At 56.8% G+C, this 26,112-nt stretch overlaps 3 protein-coding genes across 9 annotated transcripts; 2 read left to right on the forward strand and 1 right to left on the reverse strand.

Annotated features, from left to right (window-relative positions):
• Nucleotides 1-30: 30 nt before the first annotated feature.
• On the forward strand, nucleotides 31-8,852 carry NT5C3B (5'-nucleotidase, cytosolic IIIB). Of its 7 annotated transcripts, none has more exons than XM_037033320.1 (9): nucleotides 31-104; nucleotides 309-407; nucleotides 1,003-1,072; nucleotides 1,159-1,205; nucleotides 3,529-3,614; nucleotides 4,188-4,277; nucleotides 6,259-6,421; nucleotides 7,321-7,521; nucleotides 8,359-8,493. In XM_037033320.1, the coding sequence occupies exons 1-9, from the start codon at nucleotides 93-95 to the stop codon at nucleotides 8,491-8,493; spliced, it is 903 nt and encodes a 300-aa protein (XP_036889215.1). In that variant the 5' UTR covers nucleotides 31-92. The 7 variants fall into 7 exon arrangements, with proteins under 7 accessions (XP_036889215.1, XP_036889216.1, XP_036889220.1 ...); XM_037033319.1 differs by lacking the exon at nucleotides 309-407 and adding an exon at nucleotides 2,768-2,975 and having other exon boundaries at nucleotides 65-308; nucleotides 8,359-8,852; XM_037033318.1 differs by lacking the exon at nucleotides 31-104 and adding an exon at nucleotides 2,768-2,975 and having other exon boundaries at nucleotides 320-407; nucleotides 8,359-8,852.
• Nucleotides 8,853-11,179: 2,327 nt separating this feature from the next.
• FKBP10 (FKBP prolyl isomerase 10) lies at nucleotides 11,180-18,429 on the reverse strand. The gene is made up of 10 exons (XM_037033317.1): nucleotides 18,119-18,429; nucleotides 15,543-15,688; nucleotides 15,052-15,241; nucleotides 14,799-14,944; nucleotides 14,255-14,444; nucleotides 13,935-14,080; nucleotides 13,233-13,425; nucleotides 12,787-12,929; nucleotides 12,424-12,587; nucleotides 11,180-12,175 (listed from the first exon to the last, which is right to left on the reverse strand). The coding sequence occupies exons 1-10, from the start codon at nucleotides 18,361-18,363 to the stop codon at nucleotides 11,990-11,992; spliced, it is 1,749 nt and encodes a 582-aa protein (XP_036889212.1). The 5' UTR covers nucleotides 18,364-18,429; the 3' UTR covers nucleotides 11,180-11,989.
• Nucleotides 18,430-19,400: 971 nt separating this feature from the next.
• Nucleotides 19,401-25,348, forward strand: P3H4 (prolyl 3-hydroxylase family member 4 (inactive)). The gene is made up of 8 exons (XM_037033443.1): nucleotides 19,401-19,972; nucleotides 20,157-20,309; nucleotides 20,395-20,566; nucleotides 21,221-21,349; nucleotides 22,145-22,290; nucleotides 22,940-23,023; nucleotides 24,448-24,592; nucleotides 24,913-25,348. Exons 1-8 carry the CDS (start codon nucleotides 19,493-19,495, stop codon nucleotides 24,933-24,935), a joined length of 1,332 nt encoding a protein of 443 aa, XP_036889338.1. The 5' UTR covers nucleotides 19,401-19,492; the 3' UTR covers nucleotides 24,936-25,348.
• The last annotated feature ends 764 nt before the right edge of the window (nucleotides 25,349-26,112 follow it).

Consider the following 26,112-nt stretch of genomic DNA (forward strand, 5'->3'; position numbering starts at 1 on the left):
AGGGCACTCCGCCGGCGGCAGCGACGACGCCTGCGCAGTGCGGCCCCGGGGGCGGTCCTTGTCCCGGCGCGGCTCCGCCAGGTGCGAGCGTCATGGTGGAGGAGGTGAGGCTGGAGGCACCGTCCGGCGTGGCGCGGGCCCCGACCCCCAGCGGGGCGCCGCGCCACCCCGGCCAGTAGGCGTCCCCCGGCCCGGCCAGAGCCACTGCGCCCCAGGCCGGGCCTCGCAGGGTTGCCCAGGCGAGTCCCGGGCTTCCCTTGGGCCCTGCGAGGTGCCGGGGTCAGCCGTTCTCTCGGGTCTCGGGACAGGTGAGCGCCCTGATGAAGGCCACGGTCCTGATGCGGCAGCCCAGGCGGGTCCAGGAGATCGTGAGCGCCCTCCGCAGGGGCGGAGGCGACCGCTTGCAGGTACCGCAGGGGCGAGGGCCTGCAGGTCGGGGCGGCTGTGGAGGCGTCCTGCATATGTGCTTTCCCGCGTGGCTGGCGGGCACCTGCAAGCCCACAGCTTTCAGAAATGGACCGGAGGCTGAGAACAAGCCCTCGGTTCGCCCGTTTTGCCTTGGGGGAGAGCCCGCCTGCCCCAAACACCTACATTTCATATTTCTCAGTAAGGTCATGCTGCTTCCTCTAATTAGACAGGCGGCACCCCACACCACGCCCTGAGACCTCATTTTCCACACTAGCCCGGTCAGCAGGCTCCCCAAGAAGTTGCAGGTGTGGAGATAGGTGATAGAGGAAGGACCCAGGGCATGGAAATGGGTGCTATCGAAAGAGCCAAAGGGGTCTTGATTCTTCAGCGTCCCCCACCCCAGCGGTGGCCCTCCTCGCGGTTGGCACTGTGTTAAGTAGGACTAGTTCTTCCCTCCCTCGGCGGCCCTCCCTAACTCCTCCAGGGCTCTGCCCGCAGTCTGGGCACTGAGCCCTCCGAACCTTCTTCCCCAGGCTGACACGGGGCCCCACGGGAAGGAGCCTGCCTGGGCATCATCTCTCTTTTGCGTTCTAGGTCATTTCTGATTTTGACATGACCTTGAGCAGGTTTGCATGTGATGGAAAGCGATGTCCTTCTTCCTACAGTAAGTCACATACTAGCTTGCTTTGCTGGGCTTGCCAAGGGGACGGCTTGTAAGGGGCGAGTGAAAGGTGCTTTGTGTTTTTGCAGATATTCTGGATAACAGCAAGATCGTCAGTGAGGAGTGCAGGAAAGAGGCAAGTTACCCCCTTCTTTGCTCGTATATTATTCAAATGGCTCTTGGTTAGAACCAAAGATTTCAGGATAGAGAACTTAGAAGATTATTTTTAAGATTTTATTTATTTATTTACCTTTAGAGGGGAAGGGGAGAGGGAGAGAAACATCAATGTATGGTTGCCTTTTGTGCGTCCCCTGCTGGGAGTTGGCCTGCAGGGAACCCGCCTGCAACCCAGGCAATGTGCCCTGCCTGGGAATCGAACCGCCATCCTCTGGTTCACAGGCCTGTGCTCAACTCACTGAGCTACACCAGCCAGGGCAGAAGATTATTTTTTAAAAAATTTTATGGCCTCCAATGAGCCTCTAGTCTTGACACACGGGGACATCTTTTCCTGGTTGGCAAGACCAATAGTTACTCACTGCAGTCTGGGCATTATGCTCACTGCTAGTTACAGAGTTTACAAGAGACTTCAGTGTTTGTTTTTTAACCCTCCCACAACTCTGAGAGGCAAACAGAACCAGTATTGCCTCCATCTGACAATTGAGAAAACAGGTTGGGAGAAGTTGGGCCTCTTACCTAAGGTCACACAGCAAGACGCAGAGCTAGGCTTTCCCCTGGATCTGATTCTGTCCCGAACTCTTTCCACTACGCTATGGTCTTTCCTTAATAATATATATTAGTTTTCTTGGTTAGGCAACCAGCATCTAGAACAACTTCTGAATTAATGTCAGCCTGTTTACGATAACTCTGTTTCCGTAAGATGCATGCAGATATTGTAAAGCGTTCCCTGTGACCTTGGAGTTCATTTTCCTTTGCTTCGCACGCTTCCCATCAGAGGCCCCTTTGCCAGGGCAGAGCCTGCTAGCTGGCGGTTCTCTGGAGGTTGCTGGGCTCTTTCTGCTGAGTAGCTGCATCATTCAGTTCCACTGTGTTATGAAATTCACTAAATGGCATATTAAATGGTCTGGTAGTGTGTCTTATTGGTGAGCCCCTTGGATACTCTGTCATGATTACGGTACTTGGTACTGAGATGGGCAGTGGGTTATAGATTGTTCTTACATTTCTAAAACCTGTTTTCCGGAAAGCCACTTCCAGCGTAAGGTGGGTTCTGGCTCCACCACTGATAGCTTTCAGCAGGTCACTTCTTTTGGTTCCTAGCAGTCGTGATTTATCAGCTTCCAGGAAGCTGTGTTCACAGATAAAAACAGCAGGTGTGATTGCCCTCTCCCAGCTAAGAAAGCCAGAGAAAAGTAAGACTTTTTCTGTGGGGTTTTTTTTTTTTTGGTGTTGATAGACTCCTGAAAAAATTACTAAAGCAAACTTTATATATAAGACCGTTTTCTTCTTTTTAAAAAAATTATGTTCTGTTGAGTTCTATTATACTTTTAGAGAAATGTTCTTTCACTCCCCTCTCTCCAAATTAAACCCCCCCACGCACTGAGAATACATTTCAGGAGCTGTCTGCCCTGGTGAGTGTGCGATCTTTGCATTAACCCTCTTTGGACCCATGGTCAGGGACAATATTTGATCTCATAATCCTCTGAGACCATACACATATGAAAATTAAAATTCTATACCCAGTCGATTCCCATCTTTATCGGGCACTGCCGCTGACTGGCCCTGCATGAGACACGGTCCCTCTCCAGGAGGTCAAAGGCCCTGGCGTGTGGAAGGGAACCGAAGCCAGAGGAGGCACCTATGTTCACTTGCTGGTGGCAGAGAGATGGAGGCACCCACTGACGTGCTGTGTCCCAAACTACAGTCCTCTAGTTCCACTTTTGTGATTTTGGTGGGTTTTTTTGTTTTCTGTGTGTTGTTTTTTTATTTGCCATATCTATGAATTACTTTTACTAAGTATCTTTTAAAAATTGATCTGCTTTAAAAAATCTGAATGCGATTAACTTACAAAAGAAACAAATAATCGTGAATGCATGAGTGTGATATGCTAGCTTTTTTCTAACACACATGAAAATAAATCCACAACTAACAAAGCAAAGTGTCCATGTATTCTCTGAAGCAAGCTCGCCTCCCGACTGAGAGAGCGCACCGCCTTGTGGGAAACACAGCATTAAATCAGTTCCTACTGGTTAAGCCTGATGAATGAGCTAGTCACTAACAACAAGATCCAGGCGCCCTCTTACCTGATAGCAAAGCTCTTCACGTGGTCGATCCTTCCACCTCTCTGCTGGGTGAGGGCCAAGGGGTGACTAGTGCTGCAGATCCAGCCTCTCCCTGACACGAAGTTGCACCGCCTAGGTGATTTTTTTTCTCACGCTGAACTGTAGGACTTCGCTGGGGAAAGCTCAAGGACACTAATGGCTCTTCTCCTTTGGTTGCCCCAGCTGAATGTGCTCCTTCACCACTACTACCCGATTGAAATTGACCCACACCGGACCATCAAAGAGAAGTTACCTCACATGGTGGAATGGTAAGCCGTGGTGGTGCTGGTGGTGGAGGCTCCTGGCCCTTGCGGTGGGTGGCCTGGTCCAGAAGGGGGCGTACTTTTCCTGAGCTTCAGTGGGATCAGGTTACCTTCCTTACCTTCCTGGATGCTTAACAGACTGCCATGGGCCCAGCCACTGTGGCTGTGGCTGTGGCTGTGGCTGTGGCTGCTGCTGGTGCGGGGGCCCACCAAAAATCCTGGGGCTGAGTTAGAAGCCCCTTTCTCTGGGGGAGTGAGTGTGTTGGGGAGACAATCTTTCTGTAGAAAGCAGCGTCACTGGACAGGGTCCGGGCTCTGCAGAGTGGGACCATGGAGAGGGGATTCAGCGAGCTTTGACTTTAGCAGTGAGACAACCCACCTGTCGTTTCTCGGTTGTGTTGCTTTTTTTTTTTTTCTTTTGGATGGACAACCAGGGTCCTCCAGGGCATGGCTCTGTGGAACAGGACGAGGCCACCTCCATTGTCAGTACTTCCAGAGGGGACTTGGCCCTGGAAAGGGAAAGGTCCCTTTCGTTTCTTCACGATTGAATTTGGGGTTTTGTGGGGTGTTTGTTGCTAGGTGGACCAAGGTGCACAATCTCCTGTGTCAGCAGAAGATTCAAAAGTGTCAGATCGCCCAGGTGGTGAAAGAGTCCAATGCGATGCTTCGGTAAGCTGCTTGCTCTGGGAAATGTGTGAGGCTGGTTTGCCCACACAAAGAGGCTGGGAGGGTCAGAGAGGAATTAGCTGCTGGGAGAGTTAGAGGAGACCTAGCACCATGAGCCCCCGAAGTGGGGAAGGTCTTGCTTTTCCTCCCTGGATGCAGTTGAAGGATTTTCTGCCCTTGGGTGCTTCCTCGGAAGCAGTCTGCCCGTAGTGGGTGTGGTGTAAATGTGACCAGGGCTGCCTCTCCTAGAACAAACAGCACCTTGCTCATTTTTCCCAATGGTAAGAAGACTTTTAGCCCTGGCTGGTGTGGGTCAGTGGATTGACTGCTGGCCTGTGAACCAAAGGGTTGCTGGTTCAATTCCCAGTCAGGGCACATGCCTGGGTTGTGGGGCAGGTCCCCAGTAGGGGGTGCTCGAGAGGCAACCACACATTGATGTTTCTCCCTTTCTTTTTCCCTCCCTTCCCCTCTGTCTATAAGTAAGTAAGTAAGTAAGTAAATAAATAATCTTTAAAAATTAAAAAAAAGACTTTTGGGGTCACCATGGTGACTGGTGTTCTTTTTCCAGGCACGGGAGCTGGCTGGCCGGGGACCCTCAGTCCTTGGTGGCCTTCACAGAGCAGCAGTCTCTGCTAGAGCATCTTGATTGGAGAAGCGATGGGGGCACATGGAGGGGAAGGCATGGGTCCCTAAAGATTGTGTGTCCTAACTGTGGGGACAAGCTAGCTCATGAAAAGTTAAGAGAGCAGAGATGTGTGTGGACCCAGTAAGCGCCAGGCTGGGTAGGTTCCTCGGTGGAACCTGCCCCGGGATGGCTGTCTGGCTGTGTTCTGCCGCTGACCTTGAACAACAGAGTGTGAGCGTGTGGGCCCGCTCACGTGGGTTTTTCAGTACCTAGAAACGGTTGGCCCTCTGAATTTCCCATCTGTACTTTCACCCAGCTGCAGACCAACAACAGTATTTTCTCTTCTGTTTTTCACAGCCAGATAACTCTCACATCCCGAAAACAGTGTTTCCCACCGGCAGTTAGGAGTCCGCAGACGCAGGGGGCCGACTGTATGCCTTGAGCTGTGCCATTTTATCTAAGGGGCTTGAGCAGCCTTGGATATGGGTATCTGTGGGGGTTTTGGAACCAGTCTCCCTGCGGATACCGAGGGACGACTGTAGTTAAGTTTGGGGGAAGTCAAAAGTTGTACCTGGACTAGAGGCTGGGAAAAGTGATTATTTAGTCACAGAAAATTTAGCAACATGGTCACCTGCAGTAATGTGTAAAATAGAAAATGTGCCTAATTAATTGAATGATTAAACTAGGGAAATTTCCAGGCCCCCCCAAAAAATATACATGGATTTTCAACTGCATTGGGGGTCAGTACCTCTTACCACTGTGTTATTCAATAGTCAACTGTAGAACAGAAACAACAAAAATGGATAAGCCCATTCATATGAAGTTCAAGGACAGGCAAGGTTAATCAGTGGTGATGTGAATTCAAAATAGAGGAGGATGGCATTGACTGGAAAGGGACATGAGGGGACATTGTTCTGGTTGCCGATTCCATGGGTATATGCATATGTCAATATTAATTGAGCTGAACACTTAAGATTAGTATACTTTAGCATTGACCAGTGTGGCTCAGTGGATTGGGTGTTGTCCCACAAACCGAAAGGTCACCGGTTCGATTCCCGGTCAGGGTATATGCCCAAGCTGCAGTTTCCATCCGTGGTTGTGCGGTGTACGAGAGGCAACCTCGATCCATGTTTCTCTCTTGCATCGATGTTTCTCTCCCCCTCTTCTCTCACCCTTCCCCTCTCTCTAAAAATAAATAAATAAAAATCTTTAAAAAGTAAGTCCCCTTTAACCACATGCTGTATTTTATACCTCAGTTTACAGCATTTTTAAAGAAACCTGAACGTATATAACCCGAGTAGGAGATAAAGAACAGTGGCAGAGGCGATGGCATTTCAGAACCCGTCCCTCTCTTTCCAGGGAGGGCTACCAGACGTTCTTCAACACCCTCTACCAAAACGACATCCCCCTTTTCATCTTCTCCGCGGGCATCGGGGATGTCCTGGAGGAAATCATCCGCCAGATGAGAGTGCTGCACCCCAACATTCGCATTGTGTCTAACTACATGGATTTCGATGAGGACGTGAGCCCTGCCTCTTTCAAACTGGACATGGGCGAAGGGGCGGGAACCTCCCGCCGAAGTACTTCCCCCCAAACTTTAAGCCCACCCTGGGGAAGAGGGGGAGGAAGGCATGCTGGCTTCTTTGTCCCTGGGTAGCTATTTATGTATTCACACCAGCTAAAGACACTTTAGCTGGTCACACCAGTCACTTTGAGAGGACCTGCTCTTTGATGTTGGGCCAGCAGTCAGCTCTCTGTCATGGGGGACCTAGTCTAGCGCTCATCTACGCCCCATGTCACTGTCATGGGTCCCATGCTATTCTAGGCCCTTGAAGGGCGTGGACTTGGACTTGGTTTTCTAGAGCCAGAGGTGGGCCGCTCTAACTCACCCACGTTCTAACTGCTTCCCCTTAACACCAGTGGCTGGAACGTCCACGCCTGTGCGCTGTGGTTAAGGACATGCCCGAAGCGGAGCTTAGCGCCCTTGTCGCCTAAACAGTGCTTGTGTCATAAGCTTCGTGCTTCCACCGGAGTAGGTGACGGACAGCATTTGATGGCTCCTGTTAGTTTACAAGTTTCAACCAGGGGTTACAAACTTTTTCTGTAAAAGGCCAGGTATCGTAAGCTTTATGGGCTATCCGACCTCTGGTGCAACTGCTGGGCTCTGCCCTGCCGAAAAGCACCCACAGGCCAGATGTAAATAAATGGGCGGGGCAGGTGCCAATAACACTTAACTTGCAAACATAGTCCAGGTCTGGCCCATGGGCTCCACTTTGCCGACCCAGAGTGTAGACTGCGGTGAGGTTTCGGTATTATCTACGTCTTTCAGGATTTCCTTTCCTCCGCGGCAGGGACGGCGGTAAACCGGCGCTGGGTGGGTCCCTGTAGCCCTCCCATCTGTCTCTTTTCCTGACCGTCTAGGGTTTCCTGCAGGGATTCAAGGGCCAGCTCATACACACGTACAACAAGAACAGCTCCGTGTGTGAGAACTCCAGTTATTTCCAGCAACTTCAGGGTAAAACCAACATCCTCCTGCTGGGAGACTCCATGGGGGACCTCACAATGGCCGATGGGGTTCCGGGTGTGGAGAACATTCTCAAGATTGGCTTCCTAAATGACAAGGTGAGCTGGGGGCCAGGGCTTCCTCCTCCTCCAGTTCCCATCCACAAATGCTCATCGAACACCTGAGCCCCAGACAGCACACCGAGTGGGGGAGGTTCCGAGGTGAGGCACTAGTCCCGCTCTTCAGGAGCGCGGTCTGTGTCCTCGGAGGGAAACAGGAGATACCCAGCGGTTAGCGAGTTGGGAGACAGGGCGATGCCAGCCATTTCATCGGAGCCCACATGGGCCGAGTGCTCGCTGTGTGCGGGCAACATGGACCCACTTACGCCTTACGACAGCCTTTTGAGGCCGTGACCGCTGTGCCATTTGACAGATGAGGAGACAGGCAAGGAGGTCAAGTAACTTGCCCAAGGCCACCTTATTTAGGATGGGGCTGACTACCAGCCCTCCTGAAGTGTACCTGCACCGCACGGTTGAGGTGGGAGACGCCAGTGTTTTAGGACGAGGGTCTCTAATTTAGAGATGAAAAATGCAAGAACAGAGCAGCAGCCCACGGCGGAAAACAGTGTGGAGTCAGGCTGGATGGCCGCCAGCCCTCACCCTCAGCCAGCACCTGCCTGACCCCCAGAACGCTTGACCCTTGTGAAAATTCAGTCCAGATACATTAGAGCTAAAGTCTGGTTTTCACGCGTTAATCCTGGTTACTGTCCTTTGACACTAACCCCAGGGTTCATTGTGGCAGCCTATGCCCATTGCCAATCTGTGTTTCCAAAAGGCAGGCCCTGTGACCTTGAACTCCTCTAGGGGATTGTGGCTTGAATGCACCCCTCCCCCAGCCCCAGGTGCGCGAGAGGCCAGAGGGCAGACCGTGGGCTCAGTCTCCCCACCCCCTGGTAGGTGGAGGAGCGGCGGGAGCGCTACATGGATTCCTATGACATCGTGCTGGAGAAGGACGAGACGCTGGACGTGGTCAACGGGCTGCTGCAGCACATCCTGCACCAGGGGGACTGGCTGGAGACGCAGGGCTCCTGAGTGCGCAGGCGCCAGTCCCCTGCGGCCGTGAGGGGGAGGGGCGCCCCAGCACCGGGCTGCTCCGCTGTGAGCCTGGTGTGTACGGAGGGCAGTCCACAGCATCCACGAGCTGTGGGCCCCTCCCCCTCCCCTCCTCCTTTCCCTGACGCATTCTGCCTTCCCTTTGGGTTCTTCAAGGCCTGAGGGAGGCTCTGCCGGTGGAAGGTAGCAAAAGTCATTCCCGATGAATCGGACCTGCAGGGTGTTCACGTTCTGGGGACCATTTGGTCCAGGATTCTTTTCAGAATTGCTTATCAGGGAAAGCTGTTCTCAACAAATCGGATGTGTGAAAGCAGGTCAAAATAAAAAAAAGTTAAAACCAGAGCTGTTCTGATTTGGGGTTTGGGGGCACAGAGCCTGGATCCTTTGGTCCTGGAGGTGCAAGACCCTCCCAGGAGCCACTAGGGCTCCGAGGAACACAATTGGAAAACCACCAAACCAGCCCAGAAGGCCCCCTGAGCACAGCCCCGGCATGTCTGTGGGGGTCGGGGTGAGCAGGGGGGCGAGGAGGGGTGTGTTTCTGACCCGGAATCATTTGGCTTTATTCTGATGCAGCCGTTGAACCTAAAATTCAGTTGGGATCAGCTGGGTCTGACCAACCTTGTCTGCAGAGCCCCTTCTTCAGAGGTCCCCAAAGGGATCGTCTATTTGGGTGTCGCCTTTCTCTGGTGCCCTCGGCTCCCATCCTTCCTCCCCTCGTGGGTCCAGGGCCACTGAAATGGGTGGCTTGAGGTGAGTTCCTGGTGGGACCGGGAACCTGTAGTGAAGTAAACTAGAAGTGTTTTCTGCTCTGTTGTTTTGCATTGTTGGGCGTTCTTCAGGGTTTTTTTTCCCCCCTTCTCCCCTCCCTATTAACTTATGGTCAAGAACTAGCTGAATTCTCTCTGGGGTACCTTTTGAAGAAAAAAAATGTAGACCAACCATTTACTTGGCATTTTCTTAGCCTGTCCTCAGAGAAATCAGTCCCTTATCCTTCCCAAGGATGCCTGGCTGTTGGAAACTAGTGTTTATCCATAGACCTGAGTGGGGAGGTCTCTGGAGTGTGGACTGAGTCCTGCTGTGGTGCTCAGATGTGGGCCAGTCAGTCCTCACAGCACCCTTGCAGGCAGGTCCAGTTCACAGGCGGCTTAGAAAGGCCAGACCCCAAACCTGCCCAAACCCCACAGCTGGGAGCCAGAGCTCAGTCGGGGGTTCCTGAGCAGAGCTGGGCCTGTCCCCTGTGGCCTGCACCTGGGCCACCCCATTAAGTCTTAGGGAGTGGTTGCCACTTAAGGCTGGGCCTGTAACCATGGTCAGACCCTGAGGCACCTCTGGGATGCTTTGGGACCAAGGTGTGGCCATGGGGACAGGTCACATCTCTCAGGGCATCCTGGGCAAGGAAGTGGTGCTTGTGAGAGCTGCTCAGTGACTGGCTCTGTCCGCTTTCCCGAGCGCCTTCACCCCTTCCCAGAATAGTTCGGGTCATCTGCCGGGGTCCAGACTTGGCAGGGTTCAGAGTCCCCGAAGGATGGGTGGCACAGGTGAGGAATGACGAGTCAGACACCTGGTTGGATGCCGGAGAACAGCCAGCCTCTGTGGGTCTGACCGAACTCGCATAGTTTGATTTAGGCTTTATTTTTATAGAGATTGATATATAACATTAAAGGCGCATGGCATGAAGTTATGTTAAACAAAGGTTATTTTGACCAGGAGAGTCATAAATCAGACAATTAGAGCTAGCTGTATGAATAGAGCTTTTGTTGTCCTGTTTTTTTTCTCTAATTCTACTTGATAAATATTTTTGTCTAAGGTGGAGGAGGGGCTGTTACTTCATCAACTTTTAGATATTCAGGGGCTACTTCATTAAAGGGGGACTTTGTCCTCTGGCCAACAAATTATTTGCTACAACTTCATTGGAATTATGCAGATCATTGGACCTGAAATGCAGGTGTCTAAAATCCCACCACCTACTAATCGCAAAGACAGACACGCAGGGGGAGATAGACAGGAAATCCAGCCACAGTTGCCTCTGCTGTGCGGATGCATCTCATGCGTCCTGACTGTGCCAAGGGACAGCTGCCGGTCGGCTCCCGACAGTCATCCCCATTGCACTGGCCAGAGGCCAGCAGGACAGGTGATGGCAGACGGCCTAGCTGGTGCCTGGTGCCAAGGCTTCCCCCACACACCAGAGATTTGAACTCTGACCTTTCCTCTGACAAGTGGGAGGACGGGGCAGGAGGGGCAGGTGGTGGTGCCCGGCAGCCAGGAGCAGGGGAGGTGGGAACGGCACCGCATTGGGGAGGGTCCCCAGAAGGATCCCCGGGAAGGGCAAGTCCATCCTGTGCAGCTGGACCTTTGAGCTTCCTACATCGTGTCTGCGGTCTTCCCATTCACGTGGGACACGTAGGAGACAGGGGTCACCTGCCCTGCAGCCCCTTCTCCTCTGTGGTCACCTGCTCCCTACCCTCCCTCTGGTGGACTGGGGCTCCTGGCCCAAGGTGAGGACCCAGAGCTGGGCGTCAGGGAGGCAGGAACCTGTGGAGGGAGGAAACTGAGACTTGGGGACACAGTGTCTTGAATGGAGGGTCGTGGGGACAACCTGCCGTTCCTCTTTCTTCCCAGTCCTCGGGTCCGGGAGCCTCCCCCAGTGAAAGACCACTTCCCGAGGCCTCCGGTTTAGTCTTTTATTTGTCACAAAGGAGAAAGATCCAGCACCAGTTTAGCCTTTTGGGAGCGCGAACTCTGCCTGCCCAGCCCAGCCCCCGGCAGCCCCTGGTGCACGCGCTGAACTCAGCTCCAAATCAAGGCCTTCATTCCGTAGCCCTAGGACCCAGCTACGTGGGTTTCCTCACCCCCATTTTTTAATTTTCCTCCTCTTCCTCAGCCCCTTAGTGAAGGCAGCCTTCCTCAGGGATGAAAGGTCACACGAAGGCCAGCCCGGACGAGAGGGGGAATGGGCCAGGTGGGTGGGGACCCTACAGTGTGTTAGGGCTGCTCTCCTGGTGCCAACCTTCCCATGGCACCAGCCAGAGCTGTGGGGGGAGGGTGGGGGTTCTGCCAGCCCTGGTTCATGCTTCTGGGAGCTGCCCTGACGGAGGAGAGGGGGCAGGACTGGGGACAGTGAGAAGGACAACTAGAGGGAAGTTCAGGGAAATAAATGCTGAGCTCCGCCCAGCCCGGTGGTGACGTGGCCGTGTGGGGCAGGGGCCAGCAACGGCCTGGTCCAACCCCAACCTCCACCAGTCCCCAGGTTGGCCTTGGGACTCCAAAACCCGTGAAGGAAGCGGTGTGGGTCAGACGAGGAAAACCGAGGAGAGGTCTGGCCGGTGGATGTCTCTCCCGGGCTGGCAGGGAGACCAGAGTCGTGGCCTCTGACCACTCTGCGACGCTCTCAGACCTCATCCCAGAAGGGGCGGGTGACCACTGCAAGTTGATGCCCCCGCCACTGTCCCCCCGAAGTGGGGCCCCAGCTCCACCCTCAGAGCTCCTCATGAACCAGCTCCTGGTCCTCATCCGACTTCAGCTTGAGCTCCTCAGCCGTGATCTTGCCGTCCTGGTTGCGGTCCTGGTTCTGGAACATGTCGCCTATGGTTTTCTCCGAGTCCTGCCCCGGCAAGAGGCGTCCTTTGCCCTCACTGACTTGAGCCTTGATGAAGGTGGAGAACTGGGGAGGGGGAGAGCCAGGGAGGGTGGGCGTGAGGAGCAGGGCCAGGGCTGCATGTGTGCCAGTGGAGAAGGCAGGCACAAGGAACCTGAGCACAGGACCCAGCCGAGGGGCAGGAACACGGGTGCAGGCAGGAGGGTGGACACGCACCTTGTTCTTGCCAGATGCGAGATGTTCTTGCCAGGTGGAGCTGCTTTGGGAGCGAGAGTATGGGGATGGTTACTTTAAGGACTGAACTCCTCACCCACCTCCTCTGGGGGGACCTCGCCATCTTTATTGAGGTCCAGGTCTTCGAACAGGTTGGCGGGAGGGTCCTCGTGCCACACGAACAGGTAGCCCTCAGGCAGCCCCTCCTCCCGGGACACCAGCTCCACCTCAAACAGCAGCACAGCGCTGCCAGGGACGCCCCGGGCTGGAGGGAGGAAGAGACAAGAGAAGGAAACAGTCCCGATGGGGCCAGAGGCTGGGCCTGGCTCTGCAGCCTGCCCAGCATGCTTCCCAACTCGCAGGCCTCCGTTCCCATCCTGGGGGCTGGACAGGGGGCCGTGAGGTGTTCACAGAGCCATCTGTCAGGGGCAAAGGGGTGGATCAGGCCTGTCTCCGCCTCTCACCTCCACTCTCCCCATGTGCCAGGTGCGGGGGGACCACAAGCTGCCGCCTCTCTCCCACACACATGCCCTGCAGGCCCGTGTCCAGGCCTTCGATCACCTTCTTGGCCCCAAGAGTGGCCTCCTGGGCAGCCCCATAGTCATGCCTGGGAAAACAGCAGATTCCCGGGTCAGTGCCCCTCCTTGTCCCCTCCATTCCCTACCCCCACGGGTCACTCGTCCCAGTGCCCGACCCAGAGTGCTGGGCCGAGTGGCTCAGAGATGGAACACCCTTCTTGTCTTGCCATTGCCCCGAAAGTGTGGCCTCGAGGGCTCAGCTCCCCTGCTGCCAGCCTCACCCTCTCCCCCTTTCTGCCCCGTATGCTCCTCACAGATGGGAGCTTACAGAGAAGGGGGTGCTATGAGGACTCCCCTCACCTGGCCCACCCCCTGCCCAGCCCCAGACCCACGAGGAGAAGAGCCTGGTGCCATCTAGCAGAGAGCAGTTGTAGTGGTAGCGAACGAAGTCCCCAGTTTTGGAGGTCTCGTTGCAGGCCTCTGGGGGCCGCGACAGTGTCTTGATTTCCACCGGATCCGCAGGGTTGTGGAAGTCGATGACGTGCACGTCAAAGATCAGCACAGCTGAGCCAGGGATCTTGTCTCCTGGGACCAGAATGGGGGGTGGGTCAGCTGGGAGTCTCAGAACGCCACTCGAGGTCTCCAGGAAACCGCTCTGGGGTTTCCAGCAAGGATGGGATGGGATGGGATGGGACAGGGTGTGTGTCCACATGATCAGTTCTTCTAGGGAGCGGGGGAGGGCGGGACCTGCCAGTGAGAAAGCCCTTCACACCATCTTGCAGCCTCCCAGGAACTTACCCAGCTGATCAAGGTGATCAGTCCCATTTTACAGGTGAGGACGCTGAGGCTTCCAGCAAGGCTGGGTCTCAATCCGGATCTCTCTGCTTCCTAGGGCTATGCCGTTTCTGTTTTTCCACAACCCCCCCCTCCCCAAACCCAGCGTGGAAAAGGGGAAGTGGGAGACTGCCCTAGAGAAAAGGATGGAGTCTGCATGGCAGGAATGGAGTGGGTGACCGGTTTTTGTGACGAGAAGGGCAGAGCAGGGGAAGGTCACTGAGTGGGTCAGCAGCGGAGCTGAGGTACCACAGGCCTACCAGTCCCGTTCTCCCCGTAGGCCAGGTGTGGGGGGACGGTGATCCTCCGGCGCTCCCCCACGCAGGCGCCCTGCAGCCCCTGGTCCATCCCTGGGATGATGTAGCCCTGTCCCACGTAGGTGTTGTATGTGTGGTTTCGGGAGTAGCTGCAGGACAAGGCGGGGAGGCCAGTGAGGAGGTCAGCAGGGGCCCTGTCCTTGCAGGCAGCTCAGGGCCACCCCCGGCTGCTGCCTAGGTGACCCCAGCTCCTGGCACTTTCCTTCCTGACAGCTTCTTGCCTACCCCCAGCCCCACCCCACCCCCTTCGGGAGCCCCCTGACCTGGAATCGAAGAGGGTGCCATCCATCAGCGAGCCGTTGTAGTGGTAACGCATGAAGTCGCCGGCCACGGCTCTGCGGACACAGCCGGGTGGTAGCTCCAGGGTCTCCAGCTGAACCGTGTCCTTCGGGTTGTGGACGTCGATTAGTAGGACATGGAAGACCAGGGAGGCCTGCGGGGGGATCACAGTCCCTGGGGAAGGGACAGGCTTGAACCATACAGGTGGAGAGCAGAGCCTGGTTCCTTCTTGCCTCTGGAAGGCCTCTGTGGGAAGCCCGCCCAGAGGTTCTAACCCTGCTCACCAGGGCCCCCCTTCCTTGCCCTCAGCAGCCCTGTTTCTTCCTCTCTGAAGCCTGAGCTGGATTGTCCCTTGGCCTTCGCATGAATCAGAAGGAGGCACCCCATCTTAATGAGATGATCACCAAGGGCTAGGTTTCATGCCTACGGGCCTCCTTGGCTGGGCGCCCTGGCACAACACACAGCCCAGACAACTGCATGGGGCAGCCCGCTTCCGGAACGTCCCCGGGAGTCCTCGCCTGCCCTTACCATAGCCTTTCTCGCCATAGGCCAGGAATGGAGGGATGGTGATCTTCCTTCTCTCTCCAGGACACATGCCCAGCAGCCCCTGGTCCATGCCCTTGATCAGCCAGCCGGAGCCCACATACGTGTCGTACGTGCCGCCTTTGCTGTAGCTGCAGAGAACCAGGCAGCCCTGATGCTGCTGGAGGCGGTGGGATGGGCCCTGGACTCCCTCCCACGCCACAGCCCCCCACACCCCAGGGCTCCCTCCAGCCCTTACCTAGTGTCAAAGGTGGTGCCGGCCAGCAGCGTGCCGTTGTAGTGGTAGCGGACGAAGTCGCCGTCCTGGACCATGCGGGGGCAGAGGGCCGGGCGCAGCAGGGTGCTCACCTGCACAGTGTCCGCCTTGTTCCACACGTCCAGCAGGACCACATCAAAGTAGAGCGTGGCGTCCGGGGGAATGAGCCCCGCTGCGAGGGCCAGGCAGCAGGAGCTTAGCCCCCTCTCCACCCCTCTGGTTCCCCTTCTTCCTGATCCAGCTGTGATCCCACCCAGGGCCCCGTTATTGTTATTTCCTTTCCTCCCACGGAGGGCGGGGGTGGTGGGAGACGGACACTGTAGTCCCAGGCCTGCCGTGGTTCCCACTGTGTAGGCAGTTGACCATTGGCAAGTCACTCTCCCTCTCTGAGCTTCAGTTGTTTCCTCCGTGTGGCCCTTGGCTCCGCCCCCTGGCGCCCTTCTTGCCCCCGCCGCCGTGCTGGCCCCTCTCACCCAAGCCGATGCTGCCGTAGGCCAGGTGGGGAGGCACGATGAGGCGCCGACGCTCGTTGACGCACATGCCCATGAGGCCTCGGTCCATGCCAGTGATGAGACGCCCCACACCCACCACGATGGCCACCAGAGTGCTTCGGTCATAGCTGGGGGGACAGAGGGGACGGATGGGATACCATGAATTCAGAGGACGGTACACGCAGCCAGATGCTTCCCTCTGCCCTGGTCAGGTACACGTATAAGCACGCACACGCACGCACCTGCATACGCAACCCCTCTCTATACACAAGCGTGGATCCACACATTCCTCACCTCCCCTGCAAGGTCAGCCGTGACCTCCAACTTAAGAGGCTGGGCTGTTACAAAAAGGAAGTCCCCGAGAACTCTAGGCTAGGGGTGGGTGCAGGCCTGCCTGTCTGCTGCTACTATCCGCTGACAGCACAGGAAGGCCAAGTACCTCATGGAGGAGAAAAGGGACATTCATCAAGCATTTAGGATATGCTGATTAAATGCTTGGCATTTTATTTTTAGATGTTTTGTTCATTTTTATTTTTTTAATGTTTAATTATTTATTTTTAGAGAGAGGAGAAAGGAGAAAGAGGGGGAGAGAAACATCAATGTGTGGTTGCCTCTCATGTGTCCCCTACTGGGGTCCTGGCCCACAGCCCTGGCACGTGCCCTGACTGGGAATTGAACCTGCGACTCTCTGGTTTGCAGGCCTGTGCTCAATCCACTGAGCCACTCCAGCCAGGGCTAAATGCTTGGCATTTTGCATTCATGATCTTATTTAATTCTTTCCCGTGTGAGGTGGACGTGATGGTTTTCATTTTTCTTATAAGAAAAAAAATTGAGACACCGTTCTCCTTTTTTTAAGAGAAAAGTTGTTTTCCTTTTTCTTATGAGAAAAACCGAGACTTGCCGCACTCAAGGTCACAGCTCCCATGTGGTCTGCATGACACCAAAGCCCCTGGGTGCCGCCGCTGCACCAGGGATGAGCCAAGGAGGACAGGAAGGGGAAGCAGGGCTGGTGGGGGACCGGGACTGGATTTCAGCTCTGAAAGAGCCTATTCTAAAACTGCCATGGCTTTATTTGTTTGTAGTTACAGTTTTCATTTATTTTAAGTTTTCAGAAGTTAAGGGAGGCTGGGAGGCTGATCAAAGGGGGCCATGGATAGAGGAAGTTTTCCAGGCTCAGCTCTGTATCAGTTGGGCCCAGCCTGGCTCCCAGGGCCCCCACCAGGGACACCATCCTCCAAAGCCCCACCCTTCCCCCCACTCCTGGCAGTCGAAGACTCGGGACTGTACCGACTGTACTGCTGGCAGCTGCCTACCCCTCATTTTGCCCACTGAGCTGGTTTTACCGCTGGCCTGCTTCCTTCATTGTGCCCTGTGAGGGCCCAAGTGCCCATCGAATGCTTTCAGGGCATCTGGTCCTCCCCAGGGTCAAGGCTAATGTGCATTGAACCCCTTTGGACTTCCGGGCACTGTGTCAGGTCCACTTTCATTCATCAGCTTGTTTGAGTCCTATCGTCAGCCTTAGGCAGCAGGGACTCGCTTTTTTTCCGCTTGTTTATAATAATCTCTATTTTTCAGATTTAAAAAAAAAGTGAAGCTTCAAGAGGCAAAATTTCTTATCCATAGTCACAGTCTGAATTTGAACCCAAGGTCCTGGACTCTGGAATTTGTGTTCTTACCCAATAGACTGCCTGTGCCCAAAGCCACGGCCCCTGATTTCCCCTGGGCTGACTTGTGTGTTTCAGGGAAGGCTCTAGAGGAACTCATTTCTTGGGGTGTGGTATGGGGGTTTGTGTGTATCATCGAGACCCAAGGTTCAGCCCTGCCCTGCCCACCCCCAACAAAAGTGGACTTGCCAGAGCTTCTGGACCAGCCCAGAAGCTGGTCTCTCAAACCCCAAGGCTGGCAAGATGGGCAGCAGCCCTGGCCTGAGAGTTAAGTAAGATGGAGGGAGGTGGGGGTGCGGGGAAACCCGAAGAGAGAGGTGTGCAAACCCTCTGAGGGTGGCAGGTCCAACCCAATGACACGTAGACAGACAGGGTCCCTACATGTCCAGATCCAACCCACTGTCTTGTTAAAATCCAGGCCACTTAACCAAAGGCTGAGGCTCACTGCACCCCCACCCCACCCTCCAAAAGCAAGCTCCACTCCCTGTTCCCTGATGACAAAGGCACTGAAACCTGGGGCTGGAACCTGAAGGGAGGCAGGGTGGGTGGGCATGGGGGGGTGGTCCCAGGCTGAGACCACTGGAGGATTCACATGTATCAGAGATCACGCTCTTCCCCCCCAACCCTGTGAACCAGAATGTCCCCCTCCCGGTGTCTTTAAGTAAAGGAATGGTAAGTAGAGCAGTTCACCCTGATTATCACACATCCTGGGGAATATGAGGAGCTCGTGTGAAAGAAATTGGGGTCCTTGGAGAGGCAAAAGTTTGAAATTGAGAGCTGTATTTGGAGGGAATACCCAAATGCAGACACTGCTTATAAGAGCAACGAAACCCTCGGGGCCTAAGAATGCTCCCGGGGGAGGAGTGGTGAGTCTGCGGCCACCCAACCCATTACCTCGAATCAAACTTCTTGCCATCCTGGAAAGTGCCGTTGTAGTGGTAGCGCACAAAATCCCCCATCTGCACCTCCCTGGGGCAGGCCCTGGGGATGTGGTACCTCTCGATGACCACGTCTTCCAGGGGGCCCCCGGCCGGGCTGGCGCGGCCCAGCCCCCTCCCCACAGCGTGCGAGAGCAGCAGCAACGCCTGCAGCAGTGGGGGCCAGAGGAAGGTGTGGCTGGGGGGCCACGCCGGGATCATGGTGCCTGGAGTTGCGACGGCGGACAGTGAGGGCGAGAGAAAGAAGGGCCGCCACCAACCTCCTTTCCCCCCTCCCCTACTCTCCGAGCTGGCTCCCCCTCTTCCTGTCCTCTTTCCCCACCCTCGCCCTGGCCAGTCCACGTGGAATGGGGGCTGGGGAGACTGAGCTGGCGGGGTGAGGGCGGGGGTGGAATAGGAAGAGAGGGCCAGGCCCAGAGTTTTGAAGACCGAGGAATGTATCGCAAAAACTCCAGATTCCCTCCTCTTCCCCCCGCCCGGCCTGAGAGTCCTGGGGCCTAGCCGGGGAGGGAGGTTCCAGAAAGATGAGAAGTCCGACCTGACTCCCTACCAAAAAAATTAAAAAATCCTCCGGAACCCCCGGGGTCCTAAAGCTAGGCCGAGGCATCTCTTGTTTTTTTTTTTTTTTTTTTTTTTGGCACCCCGTAATCAGAACCCTTCAGAGGGCTGGCGAGGCTTTGCAATCTGAGGCTGTCCCGCATCCCTACTGTCCCACGGACGGCCTCTTCAGCCAGGGACGAGGAGCCGCTTTCTTCTGCAGAAGCTGGACTTTCTGAGGTGGGATGGAGATCCAGTAGGAGGAGGTGGCGAGGGGACGGTGTGCCCGACGGAATCAGGTGTGCGCCCCCCGGTGCAGGCGAGGGGAGCACCCGGAGCGACCCCTCCAGAACTGGGTGTGGGGCGTGTGCAGAAGGGGCGCTGTAGTGAACGGAAAACTAGGTCTCAAGGCTTGGGTAGAACAGCAGGAGGTGGCACTTCTTTCACGACCTTAAGGTTGCGGGGGTACTGTCTTTGTGTGTGGGGTTTTCTAGGCTCCCCAACCTTGCGGGAAGCGTCCCCCACCTCAAATCTGTTGAGGGGAAGCCGCAAGCACAGGGGGCCGGACCAACGCAGGGAACTGAACATACCATAGCGCCCTCTGAAAAGGGGAGACGCAGCCCTGCGCCCCTCTGGGGACCTGACCAAGACCACTACGAGCCTGTCCGCCCCAGCGCCCGGCGCTAAGACCCAGCGGGCACACCGGCTCGGCCCCTGCCCCGTCGGCCCGCCTGCCGGCCCGGCGCCGACGCTTTCTCCGCTCCGTGAGCCGGCCGGCCGGCGCGGTGGGGGCATGGGGAGGACGGCTTGGGTGCTGCTGTGGCTGCTGCTGGGCAGCTCCGAGGCGCAGTACGAGAAGTACAGTTTCCGGGGCTTCCCGCCCGAGGACCTGATGCCGCTGGCCGCGGCCTACGGGCACGCGCTGGAACAGTACGAGGGCGAGAGCTGGCGCGAGAGCGCGCGCTACCTGGAAGCGGCGCTGCGGCTGCACCGGCTGCTGCGGGACAGCGAGGCCTTCTGCCACGCGAACTGCAGCGGGACCGCGCCGCCCGCCGCCTCGGCCCACGGGCCCGCGCCCAGCCCTGACGGCGGCCACGGGGACGAGTGGGCCAGCGAGCTGCGACTCTTCGGCCACGTCCTGGAGCGCGCCGCCTGCCTGCGGCGCTGCAAGAGGACGCTGCCCGCCTTCCAGGTGCCCTACCCGCCGCGCCAGCTGCTACGTGACTTCCAGAGCCGCCTGCCCTACCAGTATCTGCACTACGCGCAGTTCAAGGTGGGCTCCCACCCCCGAGTGCCCCACGCGCTCCCGGGCCCTGCTGGGCCTCGTCGCTCCCAGCTGGCGTCGGGTTTCCCGTCCGTTACGACGGATCGGGTGCTTCCATTGATCCCCAAGCCTGCTTATGCGCTCAGGGCAGTGGGCTCTGGCCCTACTGACTCACTGTGTCTTCACCCCACAGGCTAATCGGCTGGAGAAGGCATTGGCCGCGGCCTACACCTTCCTTCAGAAGAACCCCAAGCACGAGCTAACCGCCAAGTATCTGAACTACTACCGGGGGCTGCTGGACGCGACTGAAGAGCCCCTCACCGACTTGGAGGCGCAGCCCTACGAGGTGGGGTGCCCCCCTAATTCCCCCATAGGACTTGAAGAGGAGAGGAGTGTTGGGTTCCCCTGACCCCCACCACGCTCCCCTCCAGGCGGTGTTCCTGCGGGCCGTCAAGCTCTACAACAGCGGGGATTTCCGCAGTAGCGCAGAGGACATGGAGCGGGCCCTGGCTGAGTACCTGGCTGTCTTCGCCTGGTGTCTGGCCGGCTGCGAGGGTGCCCACGAGCAGGTGGACTTCAAGGATTTCTACCCTGCCATAGCAGGTACCCCCATCCAAACCCACGGAGCATCCCTCCCAGCCACCCCTGGGCTCTGCTCAGAGCCACTCGGGCCTCATAGCATTTATGGAGCCCCTACAAAGAGCTTTGGAGGTAGTAAGAAATCAGTGTCACCCCACCTCTGGGAGCATGCAGCGTGACAGTGGAACAGATCCCCAGCCACTGGGTGCAGAAGGGCTGAGTCAGGGGTGTCCAAGGTTCTGGGCATCGATGGAGAGAGGCAGTGACATCCCAAGAAGCATCCAGGGAGGTGGGTTCACAAACTTCCCAGGCAGAGGTCAATGCAGGTGCAAAGGTGCCTAGCTGAGGTGGGAAGCCGCCCAGCACGTGTGCAGCAAAAGCAGTCTGTGGCCAGAAATCACATAGTCCGGGGGTTTCTAACTGCTGGGGTCCCTCGGAGGAGGGGAAGGGCTGTGCTGAGCTTTTCCATCTGGACCTCGGTCCTGCATCCAAACCTCACCCACCACTCTTCAGAGAGCTGAGCTGGGGCGGTGAGTCAGCCCTGTCCTCAACGCTGCTTATCCTGCCCTCCTGCTGTCCTGTGATCGAAACAGGCTTTGCAGGCCGAGCTGGGCCCGGAGCATCTCCACCACCCCATCCGGGTTGTTCGGCTTCTCACCGCTGCTTCCCACCCCACAGATCTCTTTGCAGAATCTCTGCAGTGCAAGGTGGACTGTGAGGCCGACTTGACCCCCAATGTGGGTGGCTTCTTCGTGGAGAAGTTCGTGGCCACCATGTATCACTACCTGCAATTTGCCTACTATAAGTGTGAGCTTCCTGGTGGGCTTGGGGTGGGGGCAGGCAGGGCTGGGGGAGCAGAGAGCACTGCACTGGAAGTATCACAGCCATAGGCCGCTGTCCTTCAGAATTGAGGCCCCTGAGGAGTGGGAGGGTGATGGGAGAGACCCACCCAGCCATCCAGCGCTAGTGGGGCAGGCGAGAGGCTTGTGGGAGAGAATGGAGAGCAGCCTCAGGGGAGATTTCAGGGCCTCTTGGACGCCCTGGACTGCCCCATCTGACTGGATAGCCAGTAGCGGCAAGCACTCGGCAGTTTACAAAGCTTTGCCACATCTGTTTCTCTCACTCGATCCACTCACCACCCTTATCATCCTCACTGCTGACCACAAAGCTGCCATTACTGGACCCATTCTCCGGATGAGGAAACTGAGGCTCATAGAGGGCAAAGGCCCATTAGTCATGTAGCTAATAAAAAGGAGCACCAGGACTCAACCCCCAGTTGAGGGCTTCCACTAGCCTCTAATTCCCGAGGGACATTATGCTCCAGCTGTGTGAGCTTGAGCAGCTCACCCACCCTCTCTGGGCCTTGAATTTTTTGTCTGTAAAACGAGGATGACAGTGATGTTGTCTTAAATGAGGGCCTGGCACACAGGAAGTGCCCGGTACATCCTCGCTCGTATTACCCTTGGGTGGGATGGGACGCCCACAGGTAGTCTGGAGGACGGCTAGGGAGGCGGGGGCGCTGCACTGCATGGGGAGGTAGGGGTGGGTGAGGTGAAGGCGGGGCAGTGCCAGGGCTGCCCCTCAGCCCTCGTCTGTCTGCAGTGAATGACGTCCGCCAGGCTGCCCGCAGCGCCGCCAGCTACATGCTCTTCGACCCGGAGGACAGTGTCATGCAGCAGAACCTGGTGTATTACCGCTTCCACCGGGCTCGCTGGGGCCTGGAGGAGGAGGACTTCCAGCCCCGGGAGGTGGGCATCGCCTTTCGAGGCGCTCTTGGGACCCTGTGGTTTGGCAAAAACCCCTGGCTTCCTCAGAAGGCGAGATGGGAAGTGAAAAGAGAAAATGTGGGCTGTGCTTCTAGCCCTGGGTTCAAACCCAGCCCTACCGGCTGCGTGGTCCTGGGCACACTGCTGACGCTTTCTGAATCTGTTGCCTCGTGTGCAAAATGGAGATGGTACTACCTACCTTGCCAGCACAGCTGGGATGTGGGAGGTATCAAAATACCTGTTCCTGCCTGCTCACCTCTACCCTCATCCTCCTCACTACTGGACTTTGCCCTTCTTCTCTGGGGAACCCCAACCTAGACCAACCGAGAAACCCCCTTGGAGGTCCAGGGCAACACTGGCAAATAGGGCACACGTGGTGCTCTCGCCTGTTTCTTTGTCAGTGGCAGACGTTGCTCATCATTTGAGGCACCCTTTTCTCACCGAGTCCTCAGAATCCTCCTTAACCCAGCTCTCCAAGCAGCTCTGATTTTTCAGTTGGCGTGAGAGCTGATACCTGTTCCAGGCTCCTTGATCTGGGAAAGGGCCAGAGGACGCACATCGTAGGAGCTCCGGCTCTTCCACCATCTGGCAGCAGGGTCCAGCTCACCTCACTGTCCTTCCCTCCTCCCAGGAGGCCACGTCCTACCACAACCAGACGGCTGAGCTGCGGGAGCTGCTGGAGTTTGCGCACATGTACCTGCAGTCAGATGATGAGGTAAGTGCCCTCCCCCACCCTCTAGGGCTGGGCAGCGGTGATGGAGGCTGCTTGGTCTCCCTTGGGTCCCTTTGGCAAAGGTCAGCCTGGCGGTCAGCCATTGTGAAGCAGGAGAGATTCTTCTGTCCCTTGTCTACACCTCCTCTTGTCTCCTGGCTCAGTGTTCTCACGTGCCCGTTCTCTGTGTGTCTGAATTGTGCCTCCCCTGGGCCCAACTCAGGGGGTGCCTCCTCCAGGAAGCCCTTACTGTATGCCCTGGCTGTGTTTTCTGGGCTTGCAGTGCCAACTCTGACCCTCCGTGCCTCCCTGGACCTGGACTTACTCGCAGTCCTGGCCCATCCCACTGTGGCCCCTTTCTCCAGCCTGGCTCCAAGAGAGCTGTGCTCCTGGATCGGGGACCAGGTTACTCCCGGCTCTGGCACAGCACCTGGCACAACAGGGCTGGCGCTCAGAAGCCGAGTTTGAGTGAGGGAATGAGTGCAGGACACCAGGAAGGAAGGAACTCAGCGGGTCACTCTGATTCTGAGTGAGGGTTTGGGAATCTGAATTCTCTCAGCTGGTCCTGCTCAGGGCGTCTTTATCCACCCCCTCCCTTGTTCCAGCACCCACCCTCCCCTCTCCGAACGTGGGGGCCGGGTCTGCACTCTTAGCATCCAGGTTGGTGCTCTCCGAGCTTGGCTCCACCACTTCCCAAGTGGGCCAAGTCTCAGATAACCCTCAGATTTCCATTTCTTCATCCATCGACCAAAGAGAATAATGCCCATCTCGAGTCATGTGGTTAGAATGAAATGAGATCACGTTGGTAAAGCACGTAGTCTAGAGCTGGCCTGTGGTAGGCGCTCAGCAAGTAGTTGCCATTTCAGCTTCTGTGATGCGTTGCATGCTGTTTGCCAGACATTGTGTTTGGGGCTGGGGTAAATTGGTGAGAGGCACAGTCCCTCTCCTAAGTGGAGGCCTGGGGGGGGCACAAAATCCCGTGGGAGAGGTCAGCATGGGACCCCAGAGACCCAGAGAACCCCCTCACCCAGCCAGGGCCATAACAAGGGCCGAATCCTAGAGCTGGTATCTGGGGCCAGAGGTATACACGGGAGCTATCCAGGCACTGGCCAGTAAAGGCGTCCCTGGCTGGGAAGAGCATGAGCAGACTATGCACGGACTAGCAGTGTTCTCACAGGGGTCTCTATACTTAAAGGTGGGCTGGGGAGGGGGTGATGCTATGCTGATGCTGAATCTTTGCTGGTTGGGCCCCATTCAGGGAGGGGGCAGCTTGGGAGGAGGACTTCGTGGGTGAAACCCTCACACGGTTCCTGCAAGAGATCTTGAGACAGAGGCCAACAGGGAGGGCCTCTTGGCCAGAGTGGGAGCTGACCCAGGTTCGTGCCTTCTGTGATCTGGTTTCTCCCCCACACCCGGGGCTGCTCTAGATGGAGCTGGAGGAGACAGAAGCGCCCTTGGAGCTTGAGGACCACCCATCTGATGCTGAGTTTGAGGGGGAGGGCGACTACGAGGAGGGCATTTATGCTGACTGGTGGCAGGAGCTGGACGCCAAGGGTGATGAGGCTGAGGCAGGTCAGTGCTGCTGTGAGCTATGGTGGTGGTGTGGGGAGGCAGCCTGGGTGGAGGTGGGGGACAGCAGGATCTGGGCAGTGGGCTACAGAGGCTGGGGAACATGTATGTTGGATGCTGGGACCGCCTTCCTCTAGGGCTTCCAGGCTGTTGACAACCCCTGACCCTCTTGGTAGAGAGTGGCATCCTTCCTGGGAGCAGGAACCAGCTGAGACCTGATCCTGGGGAGCCTTACTCCTGCCTGCCCCACCTCCCCACAGGACAGCACCGAGACACCTGTTGGGAGCGGGTTGGGGCTCACCCCAATGCTCTCGCCTTTGCAGAGCCGGAGCCTGAACTCGCATGAAAAGAGGGCCATCCCTGCACCTCTTAAGAGCTCAGGAATCCTGGGTCCGACGGGGGACCACCCTCACCAGCCTGGGCAGCAGCAAGAACTATTTATTAAAAGTGTAAAATGGACATAGCTGACCAGGTGCCCTCTGGTCCCACCTGTGAGCGCCTCTCCACTGACCCCTCCGGCCTCCTCGCCGGGTCCCTGGACCCCAGGATGGTGGTGTTGCGGGCAACTGGCAGCCCGTCCTCCTCCCAGTGGTTTTTCCTCGGGGAGCCGATTCCAGCTCCTCCTCGTCAGGGGTCTCAGCCTGAACTGCAGAGACAGCGGAGGGGCAGCCAGCATCATGAAGAACGCTGGGCCCCTAGTCCAGTGGTTCCTGGCATACTGGCCATGGGTGCTCAATAAATGTTTCTTGTTGAATGAATGACAAGGCCTGGGGTCCACTCTCCCCTGGGCTGCGTGGTGGGGGTGCAGATCCTTCCCTCCCTTCCTCTGCCCCCATCTCCCCTCATCTGTAAATGCAGAGGCAGGTGAGGGGGCACAGTCTGCCCTCTGCTGACCCTGGGCGGCTGCGACGGTGAGGAGCCGCACCTTGTCATTGCAAAATTGGCCACCAGGGGGCGTAAGGCTGCAAGTCCCACCTTGAATCCTGGGAAGAGTAGTTCAGATTTCTCAGATGGGTTCTGCATTTTCCTAGTTCATTCAGCATCACTTCCCTCGTGGAATGTGGCGAGTGAGTGGAAGGGGCCAAGGACAATTACTTTCGGTTTTGACATTCCAGGCACTGGCCCAGGTTCCTTGGGATCAGAGTGGGCACGCCCTGCCCACTATGCCAATTCTCCGCAATGCGGCCTCTCTGCGGCCAGAGGGGCCCTGGGACTGCGGTGTGGTGACGAGACTTCCCAGTGCCAGTGGGACTGCCAGACTGTCTTACCCAGCCTTGACTCTAGTGGGGCAGAGAGTCCAGAGATGTGGGGGTGAGAGGGGTGTCTGGTGGCTGTCACCTGGCCCTGTGACTCACCAGTGTCCCCTCCATGCTCCACAATGGGGAAGGGGGGCAAAGGGGGCTCTTTGGGAAGGGGCCCTGGGCCAAGGCCTGCCAGGTGGCCGTGCTGCCCCATCCCAGTTTCTGGCTTCCTACAAGCCGGGCGGGCTGGGGGAGGAGCCTTCTCGGGAACTAGGGTGGAGC

The sequence above is a fragment of the Sturnira hondurensis genome, unplaced genomic scaffold, assembly GCF_014824575.4.
Source record: "Sturnira hondurensis isolate 20B ecotype Veracruz unplaced genomic scaffold, ASM1482457v3 Scaffold0021632, whole genome shotgun sequence".
NCBI classification, from domain to species: Eukaryota; Metazoa; Chordata; class Mammalia; order Chiroptera; family Phyllostomidae; genus Sturnira; species Sturnira hondurensis.

Coding starts and splice junctions, on each gene's coding strand:
- NT5C3B (XM_037033319.1), top strand. CDS start 1,046: ATGGAAAGCGATGTCCTTCTTCCTACA. Junction 3,615..4,187: donor TTACCTCACATGGTGGAATG/GTAAGCCGTGGT, acceptor GTTTGTTGCTAG/GTGGACCAAGGTGCACAATC. Junction 4,278..6,258: donor GAGTCCAATGCGATGCTTCG/GTAAGCTGCTTG, acceptor CTCTCTTTCCAG/GGAGGGCTACCAGACGTTCT.
- FKBP10 (XM_037033317.1), bottom strand. CDS start 18,363: ATGATCCCGGCGTGGCCCCCCAGCCACACCTTCCTCTGGCCCCCACTG. Junction 12,588..12,786: donor GGCACATGGGGAGAGTGGAG/GTGAGAGGCGGA, acceptor TCCTCCCTCCAG/CCCGGGGCGTCCCTGGCAGC. Junction 12,176..12,423: donor GCGAGGTCCCCCCAGAGGAG/GTGGGTGAGGAG, acceptor CCCCCTCCCCAG/TTCTCCACCTTCATCAAGGC.
- P3H4 (XM_037033443.1), top strand. CDS start 19,493: ATGGGGAGGACGGCTTGGGTGCTGCTGTGGCTGCTGCTGGGCAGCTCC. Junction 20,310..20,394: donor TGGAGGCGCAGCCCTACGAG/GTGGGGTGCCCC, acceptor GCTCCCCTCCAG/GCGGTGTTCCTGCGGGCCGT. Junction 22,291..22,939: donor AGGACTTCCAGCCCCGGGAG/GTGGGCATCGCC, acceptor CCCTCCTCCCAG/GAGGCCACGTCCTACCACAA.